At 44.8% G+C, this 22,402-nt stretch overlaps 1 protein-coding gene across 3 annotated transcripts in view; it reads right to left on the bottom strand.

Annotated features, from left to right (window-relative positions):
• The window catches only part of CAPZB (capping actin protein of muscle Z-line subunit beta), a 169,502-nt gene that overhangs the window by 15,474 nt on the left and 131,626 nt on the right, over positions 1-22,402 (bottom strand). For all 3 annotated transcript variants that reach the window (XM_051988380.1, XM_051988379.1, XM_051988378.1), the window contains exons 5-6: positions 2,616-2,757; positions 81-197 (exon numbers count right to left, since the gene is read on the bottom strand). In XM_051988380.1, the coding sequence (XP_051844340.1) occupies positions 81-197; positions 2,616-2,757 (259 nt within the window). The remainder of the gene's footprint in view (positions 1-80; positions 198-2,615; positions 2,758-22,402) is intronic.

Genomic DNA, 22,402 nt, shown 5'->3' with positions numbered 1-22,402 from the left:
GCCCAAGTCCCACCCACCTGCGTGTGGGGCTAAGAGCTTGCTGACCTAAGCCTGCGGGTGGGGGCACTGGGGAGGCATACCTGTCTGGTGAGACTGCCTCCGAGGTTCATGGTGCCCGAGCCCGACTTATTGGTCTGCAGCCACAGCATCACCGTGGAGGTCAGCTTGTAGTGGGCAGTGCGGCCACTGGACTTCTCCTGGAGGGGAGAGGAGATGCACAGTCAGAGGGGGCCCGTGCCAGGCGGCCCCTGGCAGGAGCGAAGGCGGGCTGCAGGCACCAAGCAAGTCACCCCGACGGCCGGTGTTCCCCGAGGGTTCGTGAGTGCTGACGCACACAGATGCAAGGAGATGACATGCACGCAGGTGGGGAGGAGGCCTGGGGCAGGAGGTCCAGAAAGGTCTCCCATCCTCAGAGAAGTGTCCATCAGAGCACGTTCTGAAAACAATGAAGGAGTCTGGGGGGACTTGAGGGTGAGGAGGGAAAGCCTTCAAAGAGACGGAGATGGGGGTGTGTGTGACAAGGAGCATGAAAGTCCAGGAAGAAGGGAAGACAAAAGGAAAGAACAGGGAAGCAAAGTCAGGGAGGGCTTTAGATGTTGAGAGGAGTAGGGACGTGATTCTGGAGGTAATAGGGAGACAATGGGGTTGAAGGGTAGAGGTGTAGGGGTATGTGTGTGTGTGTGACAGACAGACACACAGATATGACAGAGACAGACATGGTCTTAGGAATATCACACTGGCAGTTGTGAGGATGGACGGGACAATGGGGCAGAAGACACAAAGCTGAGGCTGTTTGAGGTAAGAGACCCGACAATTGACATGAAAAAAGTTGTCACGTTTTCCTCTTCTCACTCTCTTTTTAATTTTTTGCTAATTGGTTTCTGACCTCATCATTCAAATAAAAATGCTCTGTCCAAAGTTATCAGTAAGGTTGAAATTGCTAAATCTGATGCCTTCTTCTCAGCCTTATTCTTTTTTTCAATGTTGAATTGGGTCAGTTAACCACCTTCTCCTCCCAGGGCTCCTGAGTCTCTTCTCTCTGGTTCCCCTCTTGTCTGACCACCTCTTTCCACTTTCTTTTCCTGACTAAATTATCCCTATTATGCCTCCTAACTGTTGCGGTTCCCTAAAGTGTCATCCTGCGGTCTTTTCTTGCTGAACCTTCTTCTTGACTATTACTTCATCAGTCCATTTGGATTTAATGACTAATTCTAAAGAAATAACTTTAGTGCCTATATATTCATCCCTAGTTTCTCTCCTGAGTGACAGCTCCCTACCCCCATTCTCCACAACTGCTTATTGGACATTTCTAACTAACTGTACCAAAATGTCTCTTGTCAACTCAAACTCTGTCCAAAAGATTTCATTATCTTTCCCTTCAAACAAAGCCCCGTTCCAAACTCTTATTTCTGTCAAGGATGCCCAGTAGCAATCTCTCTGTCATTACCAACTCTTCCACTGCCAAGCCCTGTGGTTTCTGTTCCCACAACATCACTCATATACATCATGCCCTTTTTTTCTATTCCTGTGGTCATCCCCCACGTTCAGGTCCTTGTCACCTCTCACCTAAAATTGTTACAATAGGCTCCTAACTGGTTTCCTTAGCTCAGGTCTCTCCTCATTCCAACCCACCCTCCAAAAAAGATCTGACCATGTCACTCCCTTACTGAAGAAACCTCTAGGATCAAATACAAGATCCTCCATTTGATACTTGGAACCCTACACAAGCACAGTTCATCCTACGTGCCAACTTCATGTATTATGGACGCGCCGGACTGCCTTTCTTGTAGCATCTCTGCCTCTGTACCAACCTTTTCCCTTTCCTGGAATGTCCTCGTCTCTCACCTCTGACCTTCTCCTAAGGCTTGGATCAAACACAGATTCTAGAGGAAGCCTTTCCAGGTCCCAGCACATTTTTATACACCTTCCAGGTGTGCCTGTAACTCCTAAGAGGGGAATGCTTTCCTTGTCTCTATGTCCACTGCACTAAGCACAAGTAGGCACTGAAATGTTTGATTAAAAATTACACGTTTTCTTTAGTCCCAAATGATTTTTAAATCTGGTATGCCTTCATTTCTTGACTCCTTTGAATACAAAATACTATATGTTTGCCTTCACTGTGCATACATTCATGTTTCCTCTGACAGAAGGGAAGCCCCTGAGGCCAGGCTCAACTTCCACCTTGGCTTCTCTCCAGCATTTGCAGAAGCGAGCACACAGCCAGCACCTAAAACATGTCTGGTCACTGCCAGACCCAGGGAAAGAGCACCGTTCCCACTACCCAACAACCTGGCTCTCTTTACTACAGTACCAGGGCTAGGTATATGCAGAGGCCTGGATTTTCCACCTTAGAGTCTACAACCAGGGAAAAAAATGTCAATCCCTCTGGTTCTTTATCGTGTTATTACTATTATAGAATTCTGACTTATCTTTGTCCAAATGGCTTCAGGGTATTTTCCAGCATTAGCAGAGGTTTAAACTTTACCCCACTGGCCCCTTGCTTTAAACTAAGACACATTAGTTGCCATGCAGGATATCGTGGGGCTTAGCCGTCCTGAATCAGACGCCTCCTCTTTTCCTGGGGTGCTGGTTATCGGCTGTGACAATGTCTGTACCTGAACCTCCACCACATGGATGGAATCCCAGCAGCCTTTGATCTTCTTTGATCCATCGCCAGCCTTCTTAATGAGGATCACTCCTGCAAAGCCATGATCCAGATCCCAGAGGTAGACAGAAGAGACACCACCTTCAAAGTACCTGTGGGAAGGAGGCCCAGGTAGCTATTAGATGTGAAACTTCCATGCCCAACTTCACAACCCAAGTCCCGGGGGAAAACGCCTCCCTGCCTCCTGCCGCCCTTTCATTTGGCCAAGAGCCATTTCATGGGTGCTCAGGACTCTAGGATGTCCCTACTGGGGATAATAGTGCTAGGATTTCCATCTATCTTATAACAAAGATAATTTATGGAAGCAGAAGAGAAAACAAAAGTTACAATAATAACCTCAACAGTTAGAGATTCTTTAAGCAACTGAAGAAATAGGGCCCTCAGGTCCAATTAAGCAGAGCAGCTCTTTCTAAAGTCACTAGTTACCAAAGCTGGACCAAAGTTTGGGGCTGTACTGAACAAATCATTCCCATTTTGTCTGAGGCAGTCTGGAAAATCTTTAGATTAAGCTTTCTCATTAAAATAAAATGTATAGAGGAAAAGAAAAAGGAATGGAAAGTGTGCCAGTGTGCCAGAAACAGAGGTCCAAGAGAGATGCAGATGTCAAGTGCATTTTCCATGGGACACTAAGGCAGAGTGGGAGGTAGGGGGAAGGGAGTCACAACAGGAGACTGGGGTCAATCACGGCAACTACTATTTCAGGTTGGTTTATTTACCTGAGAGTAATAATAATAAATAACAGTTGACATTGGTGCTAGAAAACTTCAAGGTACTTACTTAATTTCACAAGTAGGTAGTGTTACTCATCTCATTATGTAGATGGACAAATCCATCTCTAGAGAGGTTAAAAGACTGGCCTAGGGTGCTATGGTCAGTAGCTGCAATCCTCATGTACCCGTGAGCACCCTTCTCTGCCTGAACAGAAAAGTTGCCTGCTCCATATCAAGTCCAGCATCAACTCTATTGTGGATTTAAAATCAGATACTAAAAAAGGTTCAAGCTCACAAACATCAAGAGAAAAGATGGCCTTAAATCTCATGGAAAGGGCAAGCGAATGCATTCTAATTACAGTTTGGGCACAAGAAAACCCATTAGAACCAGAGGATGTCACAGCTGGAAGGAACCCCATCCCACCCACCTCCTATTTTACAGCTGGGGGAATGCAGGTCTAGAGAGGAGTGATTTGCCCAAGATCATACAGCTGGTTAATGAACTTGAACCTTGGCCCTCTGATCTCTCCACTGGCATTCCAAATAACTGATCTGCTGTTCAGCTATCACTCGAAGGAACTATGTTCAGCAGAAAGTTATTTTGCCTTTTGGGGACAGACGTTTCATCCCATCTACAACACTCAGAGGCCATTTTGGGGGAAATGAAAGACTCTACTTTTTTTTTTGGGGGGGGGGCCAGGAACTTCACATCAAGGGGGAAACACTAGATCTGAAGCTCCTCTACCCGGCATGGAAGGCCCTCAGTAGTCTGGCTCTGGAACTCTTCCCAACCTCATCCCTTCACACGTGATGGAGACTCCAGTCAAAATGTGCCTCTGAACCTCTGCCCTGTGCCTCAGGCCAGGCTGTCCCTGCTGTGGTCCATCTAATCATATTTGGAAGCCTTGTCCTTCCTGACTATGCCCCAGGGATGGCCGCACCCTACAGACCTCACAAAATACCTCTGATAATCCCTGACACGTTTTCAGCAGGCTTATCTATGCACCTGCATCTCATCAGCCCCACCCTCCCAAGAGTAGGTCTTAATGGTCAAGAATCAGATCTACCATTGAGGCCCAGTTCTAGCACTTCTGAGTTATCTTTTGGAAATCCCCAATGATCTTAGTGTTTCAGAGTAACGACTCAGGAAGGTAAGTGGGACCTAAAGAGGGGGCTATCCTAATCTGAATGCAGCCGTCCTGAGAACCGTGCATACCCAAATGTGGTTCTGGCTATAAACTGGGTCATTTCTGTGTGTGCATAGGGGCATTCCCATGACATGTCACCTGTATTCCTGGAGCACATTCAAGAGAGATTTAACAAGGATTCCAAGCTGAAGCCATTATAGACTTGGAATTTTACAGTGCCCCAGAGAATCCAGCACCATAAGCTTTGCAAGTGTTCTTGCCTGTTTTGTCAGATTTTAATGACTCCCTGAGCCAGCTAGCTAAATTATTAGTCAAGCCTACAATAATGACCAAATTAGCTTGAATCAGCCCACAACAAGCTCGTTAACACTGTTTCTTTAGGCGGCTGATCACTGGATTCTAAAACCTGGTGAGTTTTCCATCCAGTCTGCCTGTAGGGAGGGCAGCCCCAAGTCAAAAGGGAGAAAAACAACTTTATGACTGTGGCATCCTTTACGTGCCAGGGGAAGTGGAGGAGCCAGTAACTCCCTCTTACTTTTGGCCCGGCGACCACAAGGCCACATTGGAAAGATGGGTTGGACCCCGGCTGGCATTTTCATCAGCCGGCTCCCTAAACAGTTTTGCAGCTTTAAAGTTTTGAGTCTTTGAGGGCTGCCAATCACTCAACTTCCCAAATCCCCGATACTGTGTTGTTCTTGGGTAGATGCTAACCCCATGTGCACCGGAACACTGGAGGAAATGGGGAGGGAGGAACTAGCCTGGAAGGAAACCAGGAGGAATCCTGGGGGCCTGACAGCCCTCCAAAGCTCCAGGTAGCCTCCATTTTCTCCCTTTGCCCTGTCCCAGTTTTCTGTTTATGTCCAGAAAGAAAAACAGAAGTGTGTCGACATTTTATAAGGTGGAACTGGTCATTTCCCATTCAATGCCCCACCCTGTGGCCTGGCAAAGGGAAAAATTCTCCACTTCTCCCTTGTCTTTTATGAGAAGCTTCTCATGCCTCCTGGTACTTCTCCCTCCCCTCCACACTCAGTACCTCTCACCAGATCAAAGATGAAGTATTATGTTATCCAAAGACAAAGTGACTTCTCTTTAGTTTTCAATGATAAAATCACTGCCACAGAAGTACAGAGTAAGAAATAATAATACTATGTATTTATAGAGTGATTTAAAGTCCACAGAGCTTATTTCATCTCTGGTGTCTTCCCAAAGCTCCCCCACTAAAGCCAGCTCATATACCTCTTTGGAATCAGAGTAGCCAACCTGTAACAAAAAGCCCTGACTTTTTTAGAATAGTCTTGCCATTTCTAGCACCTGAAAGGATGGCTGCAGCCCAGAGAAATCACGAAATCCAACCTGCCTGACATTTGGGGGTGAAGAGACTGAGAGAGATCAGAAAAGGCTACTTTGGAGTCACCCAGAAATATCAGCCCAACAAGTGCTGTCAAGAGAGCTCCCCAAGCACACTCCCTCTAAGACAACTAGCAGAATCATTATTATAGGGTCTACAGACAGTTCCCCTATTACATGGTTTATAGGCTTGCTCTGCGCGTGAAACATTAATTAAAGAGGGACCTCAACAAGCTTTTGGAAATTTATTCTTACCTACTGTACTTTGATCATAATGACATGGAACAGGGGAAAAAATAATTTTTATGTGGTTCACATTTATGAGTTTTTACATAAAGGCTTTTGTGGGTATTTTAAGAATGCACTAAAATGTTGTCTGAAACCACATGAAGCCATCTGACGAGGCTCCCGCCTGAGCTAACAGCACACACATGGAAGCACTTAAACCGGCCTTTGTATATTTAATGAGTCAAATAGTATTAATATTGTTTAAATGCTAACATGCCATTTCAATCAGGCGGCTTGGCCATTGCCGATGACTCCCTCTTGGGCCTTGCATGTCAATGGAAACGATCCAGTGCAGCCATGTGTTGAGGGCACGCTGGGATAGGTAGGAGCCGAAGCCTGCCGGCTGTTTTGCCAATGCCCAAGAGTGTCAGAATTTCACTGGCTTTCTAGGAGGGAAAGAGGGGAGCAACGTGGACAGAGAGGCCCTCCTCCTTCAGCAATGGTCTGTTTTCCCTTCTTTAAGAGCCTTGGAATGACTCAAATAGATCAGAAACATACCCAATACAGACGGATTGTAAAGATGGATAACTTATTTTAAATGGAGGTTTCTCAGAGAAATGTGTATTCTGTTAAGGAACTGTTACAAGAGTTAGAACACTAGAATTATTCATGTGGTAAAGAATGAAGTGACTCACTGCAAGTCACTGAAATCCTCTTCTGACTCCAAGCCCAGAGAAGAGGAACCACGGCTGCTCTCAGAAGAGACACAGCACTCTCACCAAATGCACCCTGAGCAGATATGCAAATAAAATCTATTTTAAGACTGAGATTCCAAGACTGAGCTGAAAGAGGAGACTTAGGTTTGAATTCTCATTTTGCTGTTTCCTAGCCACGTGACCACGAGCAGGGCAGGCCGGTTCCTCAATCTGTAAAATGCCTGCTAACGTTTCCACCCTCTCCTCTCAGCAGGGCTGCCTGCTGAGGAGAAGGTACTTGTTGAGTCTAAAACTCACACTCCAGAAATGTGAATCATTATCCTTACCATCCACAGCACAATTAAAATTCAGTCTTCGCAGGGGTTTAGCCAGTGCCTCATTCATCAGTAAGGCTCGTCTCTACCACAAGCCCATGAAAATCACTTTTCCAGCCTGAATAATATAATGGCCTCATACACAGATTTTATGTCCATTAATCCTTAACCACATAGTTCTGGGTGTAGGGAGTGGGCTGAGCGCGAAGCCCTCCAACCTAATGCTTCACACTCAGAATGACCTGTTTCGCGGAAGTGAGAAGAAACGAAAATATTCAGGCTCAGAAAGCTTTATGAAGTGTCTGAAACTGAGGTGTGCTTAAAGCCCCAGGATGGAAATCTGTCTCCAGAATATGAGCTCTAAGTGTGACTTATCCAGTTCCCGGGCCAGTCCATCCAGAACCACGGCTGGGCCTTGGGAAAAGGGAGCACTGTCAAGTCTCCCTTACATTTTGTCTTTCTAGTTCACTTCACCAGAGAGTGACTGGCTGGATCCATAAATCAAATACAAGTAGAAAAGGAGAAGGATGGAACAAGACTGGTTGATTGGTGCAACGCCACCTTAGCCTAAAGAAGGTTGGGTGAAGCTGGCTTCCTAGTGTAGCCCAAGAAACAAACGCTGAGGGCTCCTGAGGTCGCAATGTCACCCTTCTGGTCACATAAAACCCCGTCCTGCAGTTTTTGCCAAGACTGGGCTGGGGCCAGAAATGTCTAGAGGGCTTGTTTGCATCTTTGGCTCACGAATGACATGCAGTTGGGTTCCAGCAAAGACTGGACAGAGCCTGAAGACAAGTTCAAAGTATCCCAGGTCTATAAGACTCAGGGGTTTTTCTCCTTCCATCTGCTTTTTAGACTCTTCTGAAAGGAAGCCAAATCAAGCAGTATTTATTTAGTGTCCAATATGTGCCAAGTATAAGAGACAGCAGGGATGGGGAATTAGATGGGGACAGAGGAAGGACCTGGCCTCCTGGCTGATGGAGCTGTGAGTCTCTCGGATCCCCAGGAATCTCCCTAATGCGAGTCTCTGATCTGTTTGTGTGTGGGAATCACATCCACACATCCCCTGCCCCCACCCCCACCCCCACAATTACAGATGCTTGATATTCCAGAAAATAACATTATGGAGCTAGGGGAAAAGGAGGAGAAGGACTCGCAAAGACAGGCCTCTGGGATTCTTTCCAGCTCTGGATCTACGATCCTGGAGCCTGATCCTTGGTCATTTGGGTAGCCAAAGTTTACTGCAAATGGAAGATGAGGAGAAACTCTACACTGCAGGACAGGCTGCCTGGTTACAGGAGGCAGCCACCTTTCAAGGATCAGAAAATGACCCCAAGAGCCAAAGTCAGTCTGTCCCAATTTTTTGTCCAGCTGGGAATTAAGAATGTTTTTTTTTTTTTTTTACATTTTAAAACACAATAAAATTTTATTCAAAAATATAAAAAACAATTCTTACAAAATGCAGGTCTTACAAAAAGCTCTGACCAAGTCTAAAAGTATGAACACAGGAGAGGAAGCCAGGAGCGACATCGATGGGACTTGGCAGGTTGGGCCAAAGCCAGAGTCTGCTCCACCTGAGCTCACACAAGGAAACCTTTTCCCCTATCGTTTCAGATCTCTTTATGAGGGGTCGGCTCTTGCCAGCATCATTTAGTCACGTCTTTCTGTGAGGCTCATTTGGCCCCAATTCTGGTGGCTATGGATCTTGAGGACATTTCCCTTTACTGCATGAGGTCCCTGGCCGGCTCCCAGGCCTTTTCCCTGCTCTGCTCCTGCCCTCTCCTAGGGGATGTGTCACCTCTTGGTACACTCCCTTTGCAATGAGACTCTAGCCTCCGGTTCTCCTCTTTCTCCTCAGGCCTTGCTGTGTCTTCATCCAAGGCATGATCCTAGGCCCTCTTCTCTTCTGCTATTCCAGGTACTAGTCTGCAACTCCTGCTGAGCACTGCCTATTTCTGCAGGGCTTCCAGCTAGGAAAGGTATTTTGAAATACAATAAAGCTTTATTTTAAAATGTGAAAGCCATCCTTAGCTCCTGTACAAAAGCAGGGCTTGGCCCTCAAGACCATAATTTGCTATATACTTTTTCATACGGAGATCTTATCAACTCCTGTGGATTTAATTACGATCTCTCCAATCATATATTGGACCTCTTTTCTGGCCTCCATCTAGTCTTGTTATTGCCAACTGCCAATTGGGTATCTTAAACTGGCTGTCTTATAGTAGCCTCCTCTTCCTCCTAACTTCCCTATTACCATTAAGTAATTACCAGCATCCTCCCAGTCCCTCAGGTTCACAAAAGAGGTGCCATCCTCGGGTCCCAGTTATCTCTCATTACCTAATGTCCTGCCAAGTCCTAGAGATGGTCCTCTCCTCTGACATAGCCCTAGTCTGGGGTCAGTCTCCACCATGCCCCGGACTACCTACTGTGAGAGCCTGATGGGGCTCTACCTACTTCAAGCCGTTCCACATTATAGGCCAGCTTCCCTTTAGCTGTCAAATCGATCTTCTTAAAGCCTCAGTCTGACCACAATGCCCTTCTGTTCACACAAGTTCAGTGATAAGATGCTATTTGTTTTTAAGACTCTTTTATAAGCTAGCTCTCTATCTTTCCAGGCTTCTTACACCTTTCCTTCTACCCTGTACTCTGTGTGAGCCAGTGACCCCGGCCTCCTTGCTGCTTTTTGTACAAGACATATATCCTAAGTCCTTTGCTGTTCCCTCATGCCTGGAACTTTCTGTCTTATCTCTCCCCTCCTGGATTTTCTGGCTTCCTTCAAGTCTAAGATAACATCCTACCACCTACAAGAAGCCTTTCCCTATTATTCCGTGTACTAATGCCAGTACTTTTTCTCTAAGATTACTTCCAAACTTTTCTGTCCAGCTTCCAAAGCTGGACAACTGGTCGGGAGATTACAAGGGTCCCTCTGCTGGCACTGGGTGCAAGGCTCTGTTGCACTGTTCACACTCAAATCTAAGTTGCAGGCCTGGGGAACCCTGGTCAGAATTCCAGAGTAGAAAAGAATGCTTGTGAATGCTCACAGAGCATGTTGGAAAAACTGAAAAAAGGTTTTTTTCAGATCCCCAGAACTAGCTCTGAAAACAGCTGTACAAAAAACCATGAAGATTGGGGTACCCTGGGAGCAGAGCCCAACTTCAATTTATAAAGTTGAAAGTCAAGAAATAAGCAAGAAATGAGCAAACAACAACAAAAAAACAATCTGACCACACAAAGTTACTATGCAAGGAAGATCAAAACAGGCTCAGAAGATGATAAAAAAGCTAAAACTGCTATATCTAAAGTTGTAAGTATTTCTGGAAGAGCTCAAAAAGGATTTTTAAAATGAAGCAAGAGAATGGGAAAAGAAATGGGTCCAATTATTTTCATGAAAATAAAGTCAATTTGGTTTGAAAAAAATACTGAAGGAAAAAAAAAACCTTAAAAATGTTAAAAGAGGTACAAAAATTCATTGAAGAGAAGAACATTTTAAAAAGCAGAATTGGTCAAATGGAAAAGGAAATAAAAGATTGGCTGAAGAAAATAATTCCATCAAAAATCAGAATTGGACAAATGGAACCTAATGACTTCACAGTTATCAATAAATATATTTATATATTTTTATATAAAAACAAAAAGATAAACAAGAAAAGGAAATCATAAGGGATTTAATAAGATTAAAATGTTTACATTCCTACATGGGAAAAATCATACCTGCTACTCTTAAATCTTGTCATTCTTAGGGTAATTAGAAGGAACATATAGAGAAAGAGGGCATGGGTGTGAGTTGGATATTACAGGATGATATCTAAAAAAATAAAATTTAAAGGGTGAGAAAAAGGAGTTCACTGGGAGAAGAGGAAAGCAGTAGAATGGGGTAAATTATTTCACATAAAAAGGCAGGAAAGGATATTATATATAAATAAATGGTCTAGAAAATATTTCATGGAGAAATTTAAAAATTATTGGACTAGGAGCAGCTAGGTGGGCGCAGTGGATAGAGCACCAGCCCTGAAGTTCAGGAGGACCTGAGTTCAAATTTGGCCTCAGACACTTAACACTTCCTAGCTATGTGTGACCCTGGGCAAATCACTTAACCCCAATTGTCTCAGAAAAAAAAAAAAAAAAAAAACTATCTGAAAACCATGATCAAAAATAGTGCCTAGATAGATCTTTCAAGAAATTATCAGGGAAAATTGCCCTGACATTCTAGAACCAGAAGGTAAAGAATCTACCAATCACCTCTTAGGAGAGATCCCAAAGTGAAAACTCCCAGAGATGGTATAGTCAAATCCCTGGGTTCCAGGACAAACAGAAAATATTGCAAGCAGCCAGAAATAAAAAGTTCAAATGTTATAAAGTTCGAGTCAGGATAATACAAGATTTAAACACTTCTATAATTAAAGGAGTGGAAGGACGAATATTCTGGAGGGCAAAGGAGCTAGTATTATAACCCAAAATCACCATAATCCACCAAAACTACATATAATCTTTCAAGGGGAAAATGGATTTCTACTGAAATCAAGCATTCCTGATGAGCTGAACCAGAAAATCTGATTTTTGGAGACAAGACGCCAGAGAAAAGCAAAACGATAACAAGTAAAGGAAATCATAAGGGATTTAATAAGGTTAAAATGTTTACATTGCTATATGGGAAAAATCATACCTGCTACTCTTAAATCTTGTCATTCTTAGGGCAATTAGAAGGAATATATAGAGACAGAGGGCATGGGTGTGAGTTGAATATTACAGGATGATATCTAAAAAAATAAAATTTAAAGGGTAAGAAAAAGGAGTTCACTGGGAGAAGAGGAAAGAGGTAGAATGGGGTAAATTATTTTATATAAAAAGGCAGGAAAGAGTTTTTATAGTGAAGGGGAAGAAGGGGGAAATGGAAAAGACTATTTGGATAGTAAGTTTCTTGAAGGCAGGACAGTGTTTCTGCCTTTCTTTGCAGCCTCAGTACTTAACCCACTGTCTGACCACGAGAGGCTCTTTATAAATGTTGGCTGGTTGACTGACAAGATGATCTATGAGGTTTATTTTCGTCTTACAAATTCTATGCCAAGACACGTGGGATAAGGCGACAGATAGTCTTCTCTGGATGGTGACTATTCATTTTTATTAGCTACAGAGCTGTGACATTTGCCCATTGTAGGGAACCAGAAAGAAGTACACGGTTAGACTGAAGATCAGGGCCTTGAGAATATGAATGAATGGATGCCAGAGCAGGAAGAGCCCTTAAAGACCATACAGTGCCACCTCACTCTAAAGAGAAGTTAAAACTAGAAAGCAGAACGAGGCTCAGAACCCGGGTATTTAGGGCGGGTCCTCTGCTAGGGATCCCAAGATGTGATGGGCACACACTCTAACTGGCAAATTTCCCACTAAACCCTTTAATTCATTCTGAGGGACGGCTGCTGCTGCCTTCCTTGAGATGCCCTTTCTTGCCTATGCTGCCCAGCCCCTCCCTTTCTTTGGCACTCCAAAGGACTCAAGTAAGGGAATGAACAGCTGGTTCGCAAGAGGTGCTCACACTGGAAAGGGAGGGGGACGAGCCTGGGTTGAGAACGCTTGTGGACAATGACCAGAGGTCTGGATTCCATTCTGACCCACCCCCCTGCTCTCCCAGTTTCTGTCATCGTGGTCAGCACAGGGCCCTGGGCAGAGCTGACTCCTGCTTTCTCTCTCTCTCTCTTTTTTTTCCTTTTTTTAAAATTTAAATTTTATTTTATTTAATAATAACTTTGTATTGACAGAATCCATGCCAGGTTAATTTTTTACAACATTATCCCTTGCACTCGCTTATGTTTCTATTTTTTCCCCTCCCTCCCCCCCAAGATGGCAAGCAGTCCTATAAATGTTAAATATGTTGCAGTATATCCTAGATACAATACATATTTGCAGAACCGAACAGTTCTCCCGCTGCACAGGGAGAATTGGATTCAGAAGGTAAAAATAACTCGGGAAGAAAATAAAAAATGCAAATAGTTCACATTTGTTTCCCAGGGTTCTTTCTTTGGGTGTAGCTGTTTCTGTCCATCATTTATCCATTGAAACTCAGTTAGGTCTCTTTGTCATAGAAATCAACTTCCATCAGAATACATCCTCATACAGTATCATTGTCGAAATGTATAATGATCTCCTGGTTCTGCTCATCTCACTTAGCATCTGACTCCTGCTTTCTCAATGCGCCATTCAACACTGGGAATTGAGGGAGAGTTCACACGACTCTCACAGGAGGTCAAGGTTAGGGGGCCTCTAAGTTTCTCTTGAGCATTCCCAACAAGCAGAGAGCATTCAGTTTCTGCAGGAACCCCTCAAACTACAGGGATCTGCTACCTACCTCCAGAAGCTCCCACTTTAAAGGAGTTCTTCCTTAGACTGAATTAAAATGTGCCTCCTCATCAACTCCACTCACTAATCCCCAGATTTGCCCTCTGGAGACGGCCACTGTTCTAGACCACGTCCCACATCAGCCTTCTCTCTCTCAGACAAAACGCTGCCAACTGCCTTAAAAGATCTTGGTAGGCTCCAGTTTCTCATCCCCTGGTCACCCTCCTCTGGCGTAGGAGGGCATCTCACCCGTGTTCCGCCGGAGCATGGTGCCCAGATGGCAGCACCCCAGTGTTCTAAACTGTTCCCGGAAGGCCGCTATATAAATCTGAGATGCTGCTTCCTGCATCAGCATGATTTCACATCTGCCAATCACAAAAAGTAAACTTGGCACCTGTGAAAGCAGAGAAAGCCCCACACTTGCCCTGGGGCGGACCACATCCACAATCCATTCAGTGTTTGCGAGCTCCGGCCGAGTCAGTGACCCTGCGCCAGTGGCCGCCTGTGGGCTCGGGACAGGTATTTTATGGCACCTTTTTCCAGCACCCACAGGTGCAATAGCTCGAGCCCCAAGCAAACATACCGATCCGCTTAGGCATGTGCAAGTGCGATGCCAGCCATGCTTTACAAGAACACATCTGGACCGCGGCTGCAGTACTTTACAGCAATCTTTTGCACAGCTTTTACTTTTCTTCAAGAGAAATAAATCTCTTTCTGCAGCAATCTTTGGTAAACAAGCTTTGCTTTCTGGAAGTGAGGACTTGGGACGTGTCACTGTTCTTGGTGACAGTGCTAACTTGTGCTGCACTCATCCCTCTCCCCAACAATATTTTGTGCAGGGAAATCCACCATTTCCCCCTCCTAGCTCAGTTAACTATAAATGATTTGCCTGAATTAGAAATATCCTAATATTTCGTTCAATTCAGCATTTATTAAAAGCCAGTCTTTATGAGACACAGCTGGTAGTCCAGGGGACCAAGCACTGGGCCCGGGGAGCCTGCTCCAAGTAGAAGTGAGCTCTGGAACTGAGCAAGTCATTGCACCTCTCTTGGCTTCAGTTTCTTTAGCTATGAAATGGGGATAATTGTGGCTCTAACTTTTCAGGTTTTTTGTGAGGATCAAATGAGCTAATTTACATAAAGTCTTTTGCAAACTTTAAAAGGCTATTATTAAAAGCCGAGTTCACAAAGCACTTTCCATGTGCTATCTCACCTGGGCCTCACTGTCCTGTGGGAAGCAGGCAGCCCAGGAATTATTATTCTCATCCTACAGATGAGGACACTAAGGATCTGAGAGATTAAAAAACTTGCCTACAGCCACCTGCTAGTGAGTGTGTCAGAGGTAAAATTTGAAGTCATACCCACAAGCACTCTATTGTGCCTCAGGGGCATCCAGGTCCCATACTGTCATGTTTAATAGGCTTTTTCCCTCTATTTAGTTCTGATACTGTCAAATTCTAGTGACTATAATCAAAGGAAGCAATATCTATGGAGACTGATTAACCCGGGAAGGTGAAGGGAGAGGAGTAAGAGAAGGGAAAATGGGGATAGGGAGAGGAAGGACTCTGAATGACAGACTCAGAAGACACTGTGGAGTTTCAGTACAACCCCTTTGTTTTTTAAGGTCAGAAAATGGAAAACCTAAGAAATTAAGGAACTGGCTGAGGTTATGCAGTAAGACAGTGACAGATCAGGAAGTCCAATAGAGGTCTCTCTGCCCCTAAAACCCTGCTCTTGATGCTACACCCCTTCTCCCCCCCACGCTGCCATTTGGAAAAGGGGAAGGGAGCAAGAAAAAGAAATCAAACCCTTCCAGATGGTGCATCTGAAGGAGCCCAAGAGAATATCAAGTAAATGAATGAATGGATCTTGCTAGGGGCAGGATGGTGGGGCCCTTGCAGATACCAACTTGTCACAGGCCATCTCCTCAGACTGGGCTCTAGCAGGGCCAGGAGACAACTGAGCCATTACAGTTAACTTCACTAACACTTCAGCAAAGTGGCTCATGGGAGACCACTCTGGGCCAGTCTCAGGGTTCTCAGGAGGAGAAAAGGAGGCAGATGTTACTCCAACTACCAAAAAGGGAGAAACCCCCTCACCCTAGCCCTAGTTGGATTTATTCTCCCACCACACGGTTCCAAGCATGACTGCTGACTGTTTGGATTGAGGAACCCAGGAATGTTTAAAAGAGGATACTACTTTACAATGCTGGGCTCAGAGGAGCATATCAAGGTGAATGGGCTTCTTTTCACTACTTTCCTACTCCCCCATGGTCTTCTTCCTGGCAGAAGGCAATCTAGAGGAAGGGCAGCCTCCATTAGAGTACAGAAGGGATGCCCAATTGGGTAGAGACTACCCTGGCAGTAGTGGAGGGAGTCAAGCTATTACATGTTAGCAAGTCACAAGGGCCAGCATTCTCAAGGGACCCGCTGCTTCTCCCCTCACTCCTCAAACCCAAGCTGCGAATGGAAAACCACAAACTGGCTCCAATATCATTCCCTCCAAAGCAGGAGACCTGACTCTGCCTCTGGCTCATTCGTCTCCCTTCCCTGGAAAACTGGGTTTCCACCTCAATGCTGAGGCAAACATTTAACGCCGCGGCTGCCTAATTGCTTAGAAAGCTGGGAAGCCCCACAGCAGGCACCTCGTGTTCTCAGAGGCTCTCTTTCTGCATGGCTGAGAAGACAAATAATATATGTCAAAACCAAAATACTAATTATACCCCTGACAAGCTGGATCCCAGAGCCTACTTTACAAACCAACTTGTTCTCTGAGCAACAGATGTATGATGGAAATAGAGGAACTGTCTTCCCTGGAGGTCTCTGGAATCAGGGGAAATTGAAATCTCTCTTGTCAGGACAAAGTACGGAACAGCCTGAAGCTGGAGGAGGGGGATCGACTAATGAAGTTCACCAAGTTTCACTTAGCCCTGAAATCTTGAAAATCTTACCAGTTATGGCAAGAGTTTTTTTTTGAAGTGTTTTTGCACACATTTTCTCAAATGCTTCTCACAATTCTCTGGGACTGGCTGAGAAGGCACCATTAATTCCATTTTATAGAAGAAACTGATCCCTGACAGGTCTTATCAAATTTTTAAGAGCCCACGGTTTAGGAACCAGGACTCTTGTATTTCCCTTCTATAACACAACGTAGCCCCTTAACGCTCCGTGTCTATGATGTGCCAACACCTTGTGACATATACCCTCAGAGTTACTTCCCATACTCCCCTGCTGATAGCATTTCCAAATCTGGCTGTTACCACACGGATGTGGGATTGTAAGCCCCTCACCTGAGGGCAGGGCACTGGCGCCTTGTGTGAGAGGACCACCTGTGACTCTCCAATGCTTTGTGGGGGGCCATGCCAATTGCTGCCCTCCCCTCCAGGAAGGCTCCTGTAGGTCGGGCTCCCCTTCAGCTGCAGGGGCTCCTACCAGCCATGGCAGTCTAAAGGAGCTGGGAGAGAGGCCTTGGCTGGCAGCGGAGCTGGGAAGTGGCAGATCACCTCAAGAACTCCCCTTCTCCTATTGGGCCCTCACAAAAACCCGGAGACGGAGATGTGGATGTTCACTTGTAGCCAGACTTCACAGTCTCAGCAAAGGGAAGAACGTCAGAGACTGTCCAGCCTGAGCCCTCCCTGGAAAAGCTTCCTCTGCACGACCTGCCCAGGCTCTCCTGGGGCACTCCAGGTCGCCCCCTCAGCGGCCATCTCTGCTGTTCCTGAAGTGTTACAAGCTTTACTCTCTCTCATTTTGTCCTAAGGCCAGGCAGGACTAACCCACTCATCCCCCCCTCCCCCAGGCCTCTCAACTAGCCTGCAGGGATGCTCTGCCTACCCCACAACCTTCCTAGGCTGGGGCACTCAGAAGCCCAGGCAATTCCACACATGTAGCCTGACCAGCATCCCAGGGAGGCTCCTCTCCAGCTTTGGAGGCCGCCCACTGCTTCTTGTCATTGGCTCGCTCCAAGCTCACAACTAATCTCAGGCAAACAAGGGTCTCTTCCCTTTTGTAGTTGTGAAGCGGATTCTGGAAGTACAGAATTTACATTTCTATTTTTAAGACATAGATAGAGGACCAGACCCAGAGTGGAGGAGATCTGAATTCAAATCCTGTGTATGGGTAAAAGTAACTTACCTATCTTAGTTTTCTAATCTATAAAATGGGAAAGGGAGGGAAGAGGAAGGATGTAATAGGACCTACTTCCTTGTAAAGAACTTTGTGAACTTTAAAATGTTATATAAATGCTATTGATATTCCTGTTTAATTTCAGTGTACCAGGTGAGCCTGACAAGATCTTTTCACGTCTTAACTATTACTCAGTATATTAGTTTTTTGCTTCCATTTGCTACATATATTTAATTAAATATTGAATCAAATCAATGAGAAAAATGTAGGAGAAGAAGGAGAGTGAGAGGAGAGAGGGAGAAAGAGGAAGAGAACTGCTTCTTCTCCCCGAATTCTTCTATCTCCAAAGAAGGGCAGGGCCTGCCCCTACTGGGGCCTCCATATTCTATGCTTCTATAGATGAGGAATGCCCCCCAGACAACCTCAACCTGATTCCAAGATGCAACTAAAAGAACGGTAGGGGAAGTGGTGAGAGAGAGGAGCCTGGGCAAACAGGGAGACCACCAAGGTGCTCAAATGGCCCTAACTGAGGGCTGGAGCCAGACTGGGGGAAAGCAAACACTGGCTGTGTGGAAGACTTGACTGAAGCTCAGAACATTTTAGCTATTTCTTGGTGGAGCAGTTTCAGGACTGCCAGAGGGAGTCTAGCCTTTCCTCTGCAAACCTCCTTTTCCAGAAAAAAAGGGCTGATTAGAAAAGCTAATTAAAGCCTTTGAAGATTATCTCAGACCTGGAGCAATGGAGAAAACAAAATATCATTCCTCACCCTGATCGCCTAACCCTAGACTCTGGCCTTCATTAAGCTTTGATTTCAATCAATTGCACACCCACTAAAATTAACTTATAAGGCCAATAAATTGCAACCGCATGTTTGAAGGTATTATCTGTTTGGAGTTAAGAGCAGGGATGGCAGTGCACAGGGTGCAGATGGGAGCAATCATCTTTGCAGGAAAGCAATGCCAACCCATTCATTAGAACATCTGGCCTCCGGCGGAACCAGACTTAAGAGAAGCAGCTGCAAGAGCCCAACCTGAAGCCCACAATGGAGGCTGTCTGCTCTCCCCGGGAATCTAAGATAGGCGAGCAGATTCAGGGTTCAATGGGTCAAGTGGGGGGCTCACAAAAGCAAGTGCTCCCAGAAAATGGGCTGGTGTGGCTCTGAACCTCTCCGAGACAAGGGGGTGGTTTCCTGGCGGCCGGCTGGGCCAGGACCAGACTGAGTGCTCCATCCTCACAATCCAGATGGGTCACCCTTAGACTGACCATGGGGGAGTTCTTCCACTCCAAGGCCGTCTTTCTTCTCCCCCGGGACTAGGTTCTGAGCACCTAAGTGCTGCTCAGGTGAATCAGGAAGAAAACATCTTGGGGTGGGGGAGATGAAAGCAAGATACTTATGGAAGGGGAAGAGAATGATGAAATGTAGGATAATCAGAGCTGATATGAACCATTTCCAGGATCAACAGCAGCTGTCATCTCCTAAGCATTTTTAGCAAACTTGACAACTTTCATATAAAAAGAGCTGGTAGTGGCTGAGCTATCAACAGTTCTCCAATATTTGTTCTTGAAGAAAAAAAATGGTTACCATTACCATACTTTGGTCCTCTTCCTTTCCTGATGAAAGAAAAGGCAGTCAAGAAAGGGTAGACTATTTTGTTTAAATAAAGGGGAGATGGAATTGGGGGACATGGTGAATAATAAAATGAACACAGTCTGGGGAATTCAAAGACAACAGCACTTATTAACTAACTCATCACCTTACCCCTTCTCTGGTTTGGGAAAGGAGGAGCAATTGTAATATTACATCAGGACTTTTCATCTATACTAAGGAAATATTTTGGGGGAAAAAAAAATCAGAAAAAAAGAGGAGAAGGGATGGCATTTGCTTCTGACTCCATCCCTCCTGGAACCACATATAAGGCACATTGAATGAATGTGGAATGATGACTTAGAGCAGAGATCAGGAGAACAGAGCTTTGATTCTGACTCTGCCACTGGAGATACAGAGTTTGGAAGAATTGAAAGAGAACCCAGGGGTCAGGGATTCCCAGAAAAACCCTGAGAAGAGGTCACTGAGAGTCTTCTGGAATGTTTCTGGTGACAAGGACTCGCTGTGAGCCATGTGTTCTTGGTCAAATCAATGAGCCTTTCTGAACCTCAGTTTCCTCAACTGTTAAATAAGAAACCAAATTTTAAAAAAATAACAGATCACAGAACAGAAATCCCTGTAAATGGTGGCCTGATGATGTTCCCCCCTATGCTAAATGATCCAAACCTGCCAACCTAAACTCTGGCCCTAATAGATTATATAGATGTTTCAGCAGACTGGTAGAAAGACTCTGCTGATTTAATAGATTGTGTGCTAGCTAATTCAGTAAAAAAACCATTTGCACCAACATCCTGTTAGGCCAAAATTCGGTTCATTTCAATAAGCATTTATCAAACACTACTTATGTACGAGGTACTGGAGACACGAAGACAGAAATAAAACAGCCTCTCACCTCAAGGAACTCACATTCTACTGGAGGGTGGGATGGAAGAGAAAACATCTCCAGATCAGTAAAAACAAAATGGCTTGTTTTTAAAAAGCAAACACAAAGCATACTTTTCTAATAAAGGGATTAGGAAAGACACCAGATTAGAATTGGCACCTAACTGAATCTTGAAGAGAATAATTTGGCTGCCAAAAGATAGAGACAAAGAGAGAGAACAGCCAGTAACTTATACAAAGGCACTGGGGCAGGCAGGTCAAGCTATAGGAGCAAATGGGCTTGAGATGGATCTGCAAGGAGTGGATAATCTTTTAAAGTCCAATTCATCTCAGAGGTTCAATGGGTTCAACCAGGACTAGAAGGTCTGGTTTTTCAATCCATCCCCATGACTGCCCACACGAGCCTATTCATTTCACACATTGATCATTCATGTTGATTCCCAAAAGTCAAATGTTCTTTAAAGAGAACTAGGGATCAAAACTAGAAGTCATAAGAGAGAAGAGCAGTTTTCCCCAGTAGAAATGTTGGCTGGAGAATGCAGGTGATGCCCACCAAGGAAAAGCCTGGGTTATGGTTCACTTCTAGGTCACTCTGCACTCCTTTCACAATGTCTCCAAAAGGATGAGGGATAAGGAAACCCTGAATGCAGCAAAGGTTGGGAGGCTAATGGGTACTGATGGAGGGAAAACAAGAAACCACAGTGTATTAGTCTGCAAAACTCAAGTCGTCTGATGATGAAAAGAATGCAACATTTGGTTTTTAGACTAAAGGTGACTAGGAAAAGGGGACACTAAGAGCCTTCTTTTAAATTTATTTTAAACTTCTCCTTAGGACTTTGGAGGATGAGATTAAACAAACAAACACAACCCCCCCCCCCCATTCTTACTGAAGGCTTGGCTTGACTGGCCTTTGCAAAATTAAACAAAGATGTTAGCTAACTTTGCCTCAGCCCAAAGAAAGAGGCTCCCTACCACCAACTTCTTGTAGCCTTAGCAGTCATGTTGCCAAAGAAATCAGATGAATATCGTACAGTTACTCCTCCACTAAGGACTCCCTTGGATACCTAATTGTGGCATCAGGCATGGAGAAGGCTGGGACACATCTGGCCTGAATAAGATGGGTTGTCTGGCTGTCCAAAAACTGGCCTTGAGTAATGTGGAAAGGTTCATTTATCACTAGGACTGGCCACTAGGAGGATTTTTTTCCGGCCAAAACAGCTCCAGCAGGTTTTCCCTAAGGTATAGATGATCTTCCAAGTGCACTAATGGAGGGAGTATCTACTTTGATTAAACACATCTGGGAATATTGGCGCCAAAAGACGTGGGTTTAAAGGCTGGCTTTGTTACTTGCTACACCGACATGGTCACCCCATTTTTCACCTCCGTGAATACTTTCCTTGTGTTCAAAATAAAGGAGGGGTGGGACAGGAAGAGTTAGACTTGATGAGACAGCTGGGTGCTCTGATGGAGAGATGGATTCAGAATTATGTGTGCTTGGGGACCCAAGGCTAGTCACAAGTCTATGTGCCTCAGTTAGCTCATCTGTAAAACGAGAGGCCCTGACTTGATTGTGTCTACGGTCCCTCCTCTTCTAGTTATAAAGCCTGTGATCCAGTTTAATCACAAATTGGTTTCCTTGTCTTAGAGAAACAAAATCATAAGAGGAGAGGAAAAAAAATAGGAAATGAAGGACATGAAAAAGAAAGGAAAGGAGAATGGAAGAATAGAGAGGGGAGTGGGTCAAAGAAGGGAAACCAGGCACAGTCTGCAGGAGAAAAGTGTGCCAGAATATGGATCAGAAATGGCAAACTATACTAAATCATCGTTCTGTTCCTTCTACCTTGAAATCCTATCAGCTGAAGCAGAACCCAAACTTCTACCTTACATTCTTTTCAATGAATTGCCTTTGCAAGGTGAGGAAAACAGAAAGCAGGAAGAGATAATTCTGTAAACCCAGTCTTGCTTTTATGAAAAATCAGAAGTTCTAAGAATTCTGCAGAATTAGAGAATTAGAAAAAAAAATGGAATTAAAGATTTCTCTATTCCTGTTGCTTCCAGCTTCTGTTCTGCAGGAGAATAAACAACCTTCCTTCTAAAGAAACAAGTTTCATTTTTCCAAGCGCTCCTGGCCCAGGATTTGATTTTTTCCTGTATTCAACAGCATTCTTATCCTCTATTCAGGATGGGGAAAGTCTCCTTTTCTCTCTCTCCTTTTCTTTCCTCCCAACCAGAGCAGAGAAGTTTGGCTGGCATTCCTGAACCCCTATTCAGGCCCAGTCTCTCAATCCCTTATCTTGCCCAGGAGAGCCATGAAGGTCAGCATGAGACAGGCT

Source organism: Antechinus flavipes, chromosome 3 (genome assembly GCF_016432865.1).
Source record: "Antechinus flavipes isolate AdamAnt ecotype Samford, QLD, Australia chromosome 3, AdamAnt_v2, whole genome shotgun sequence".
Lineage (NCBI taxonomy): Eukaryota > Metazoa > Chordata > Mammalia > Dasyuromorphia > Dasyuridae > Antechinus > Antechinus flavipes.
Note: the sequence above shows the minus strand (reverse complement) of the source record. Positions and strands in the feature narration are given on the sequence as shown.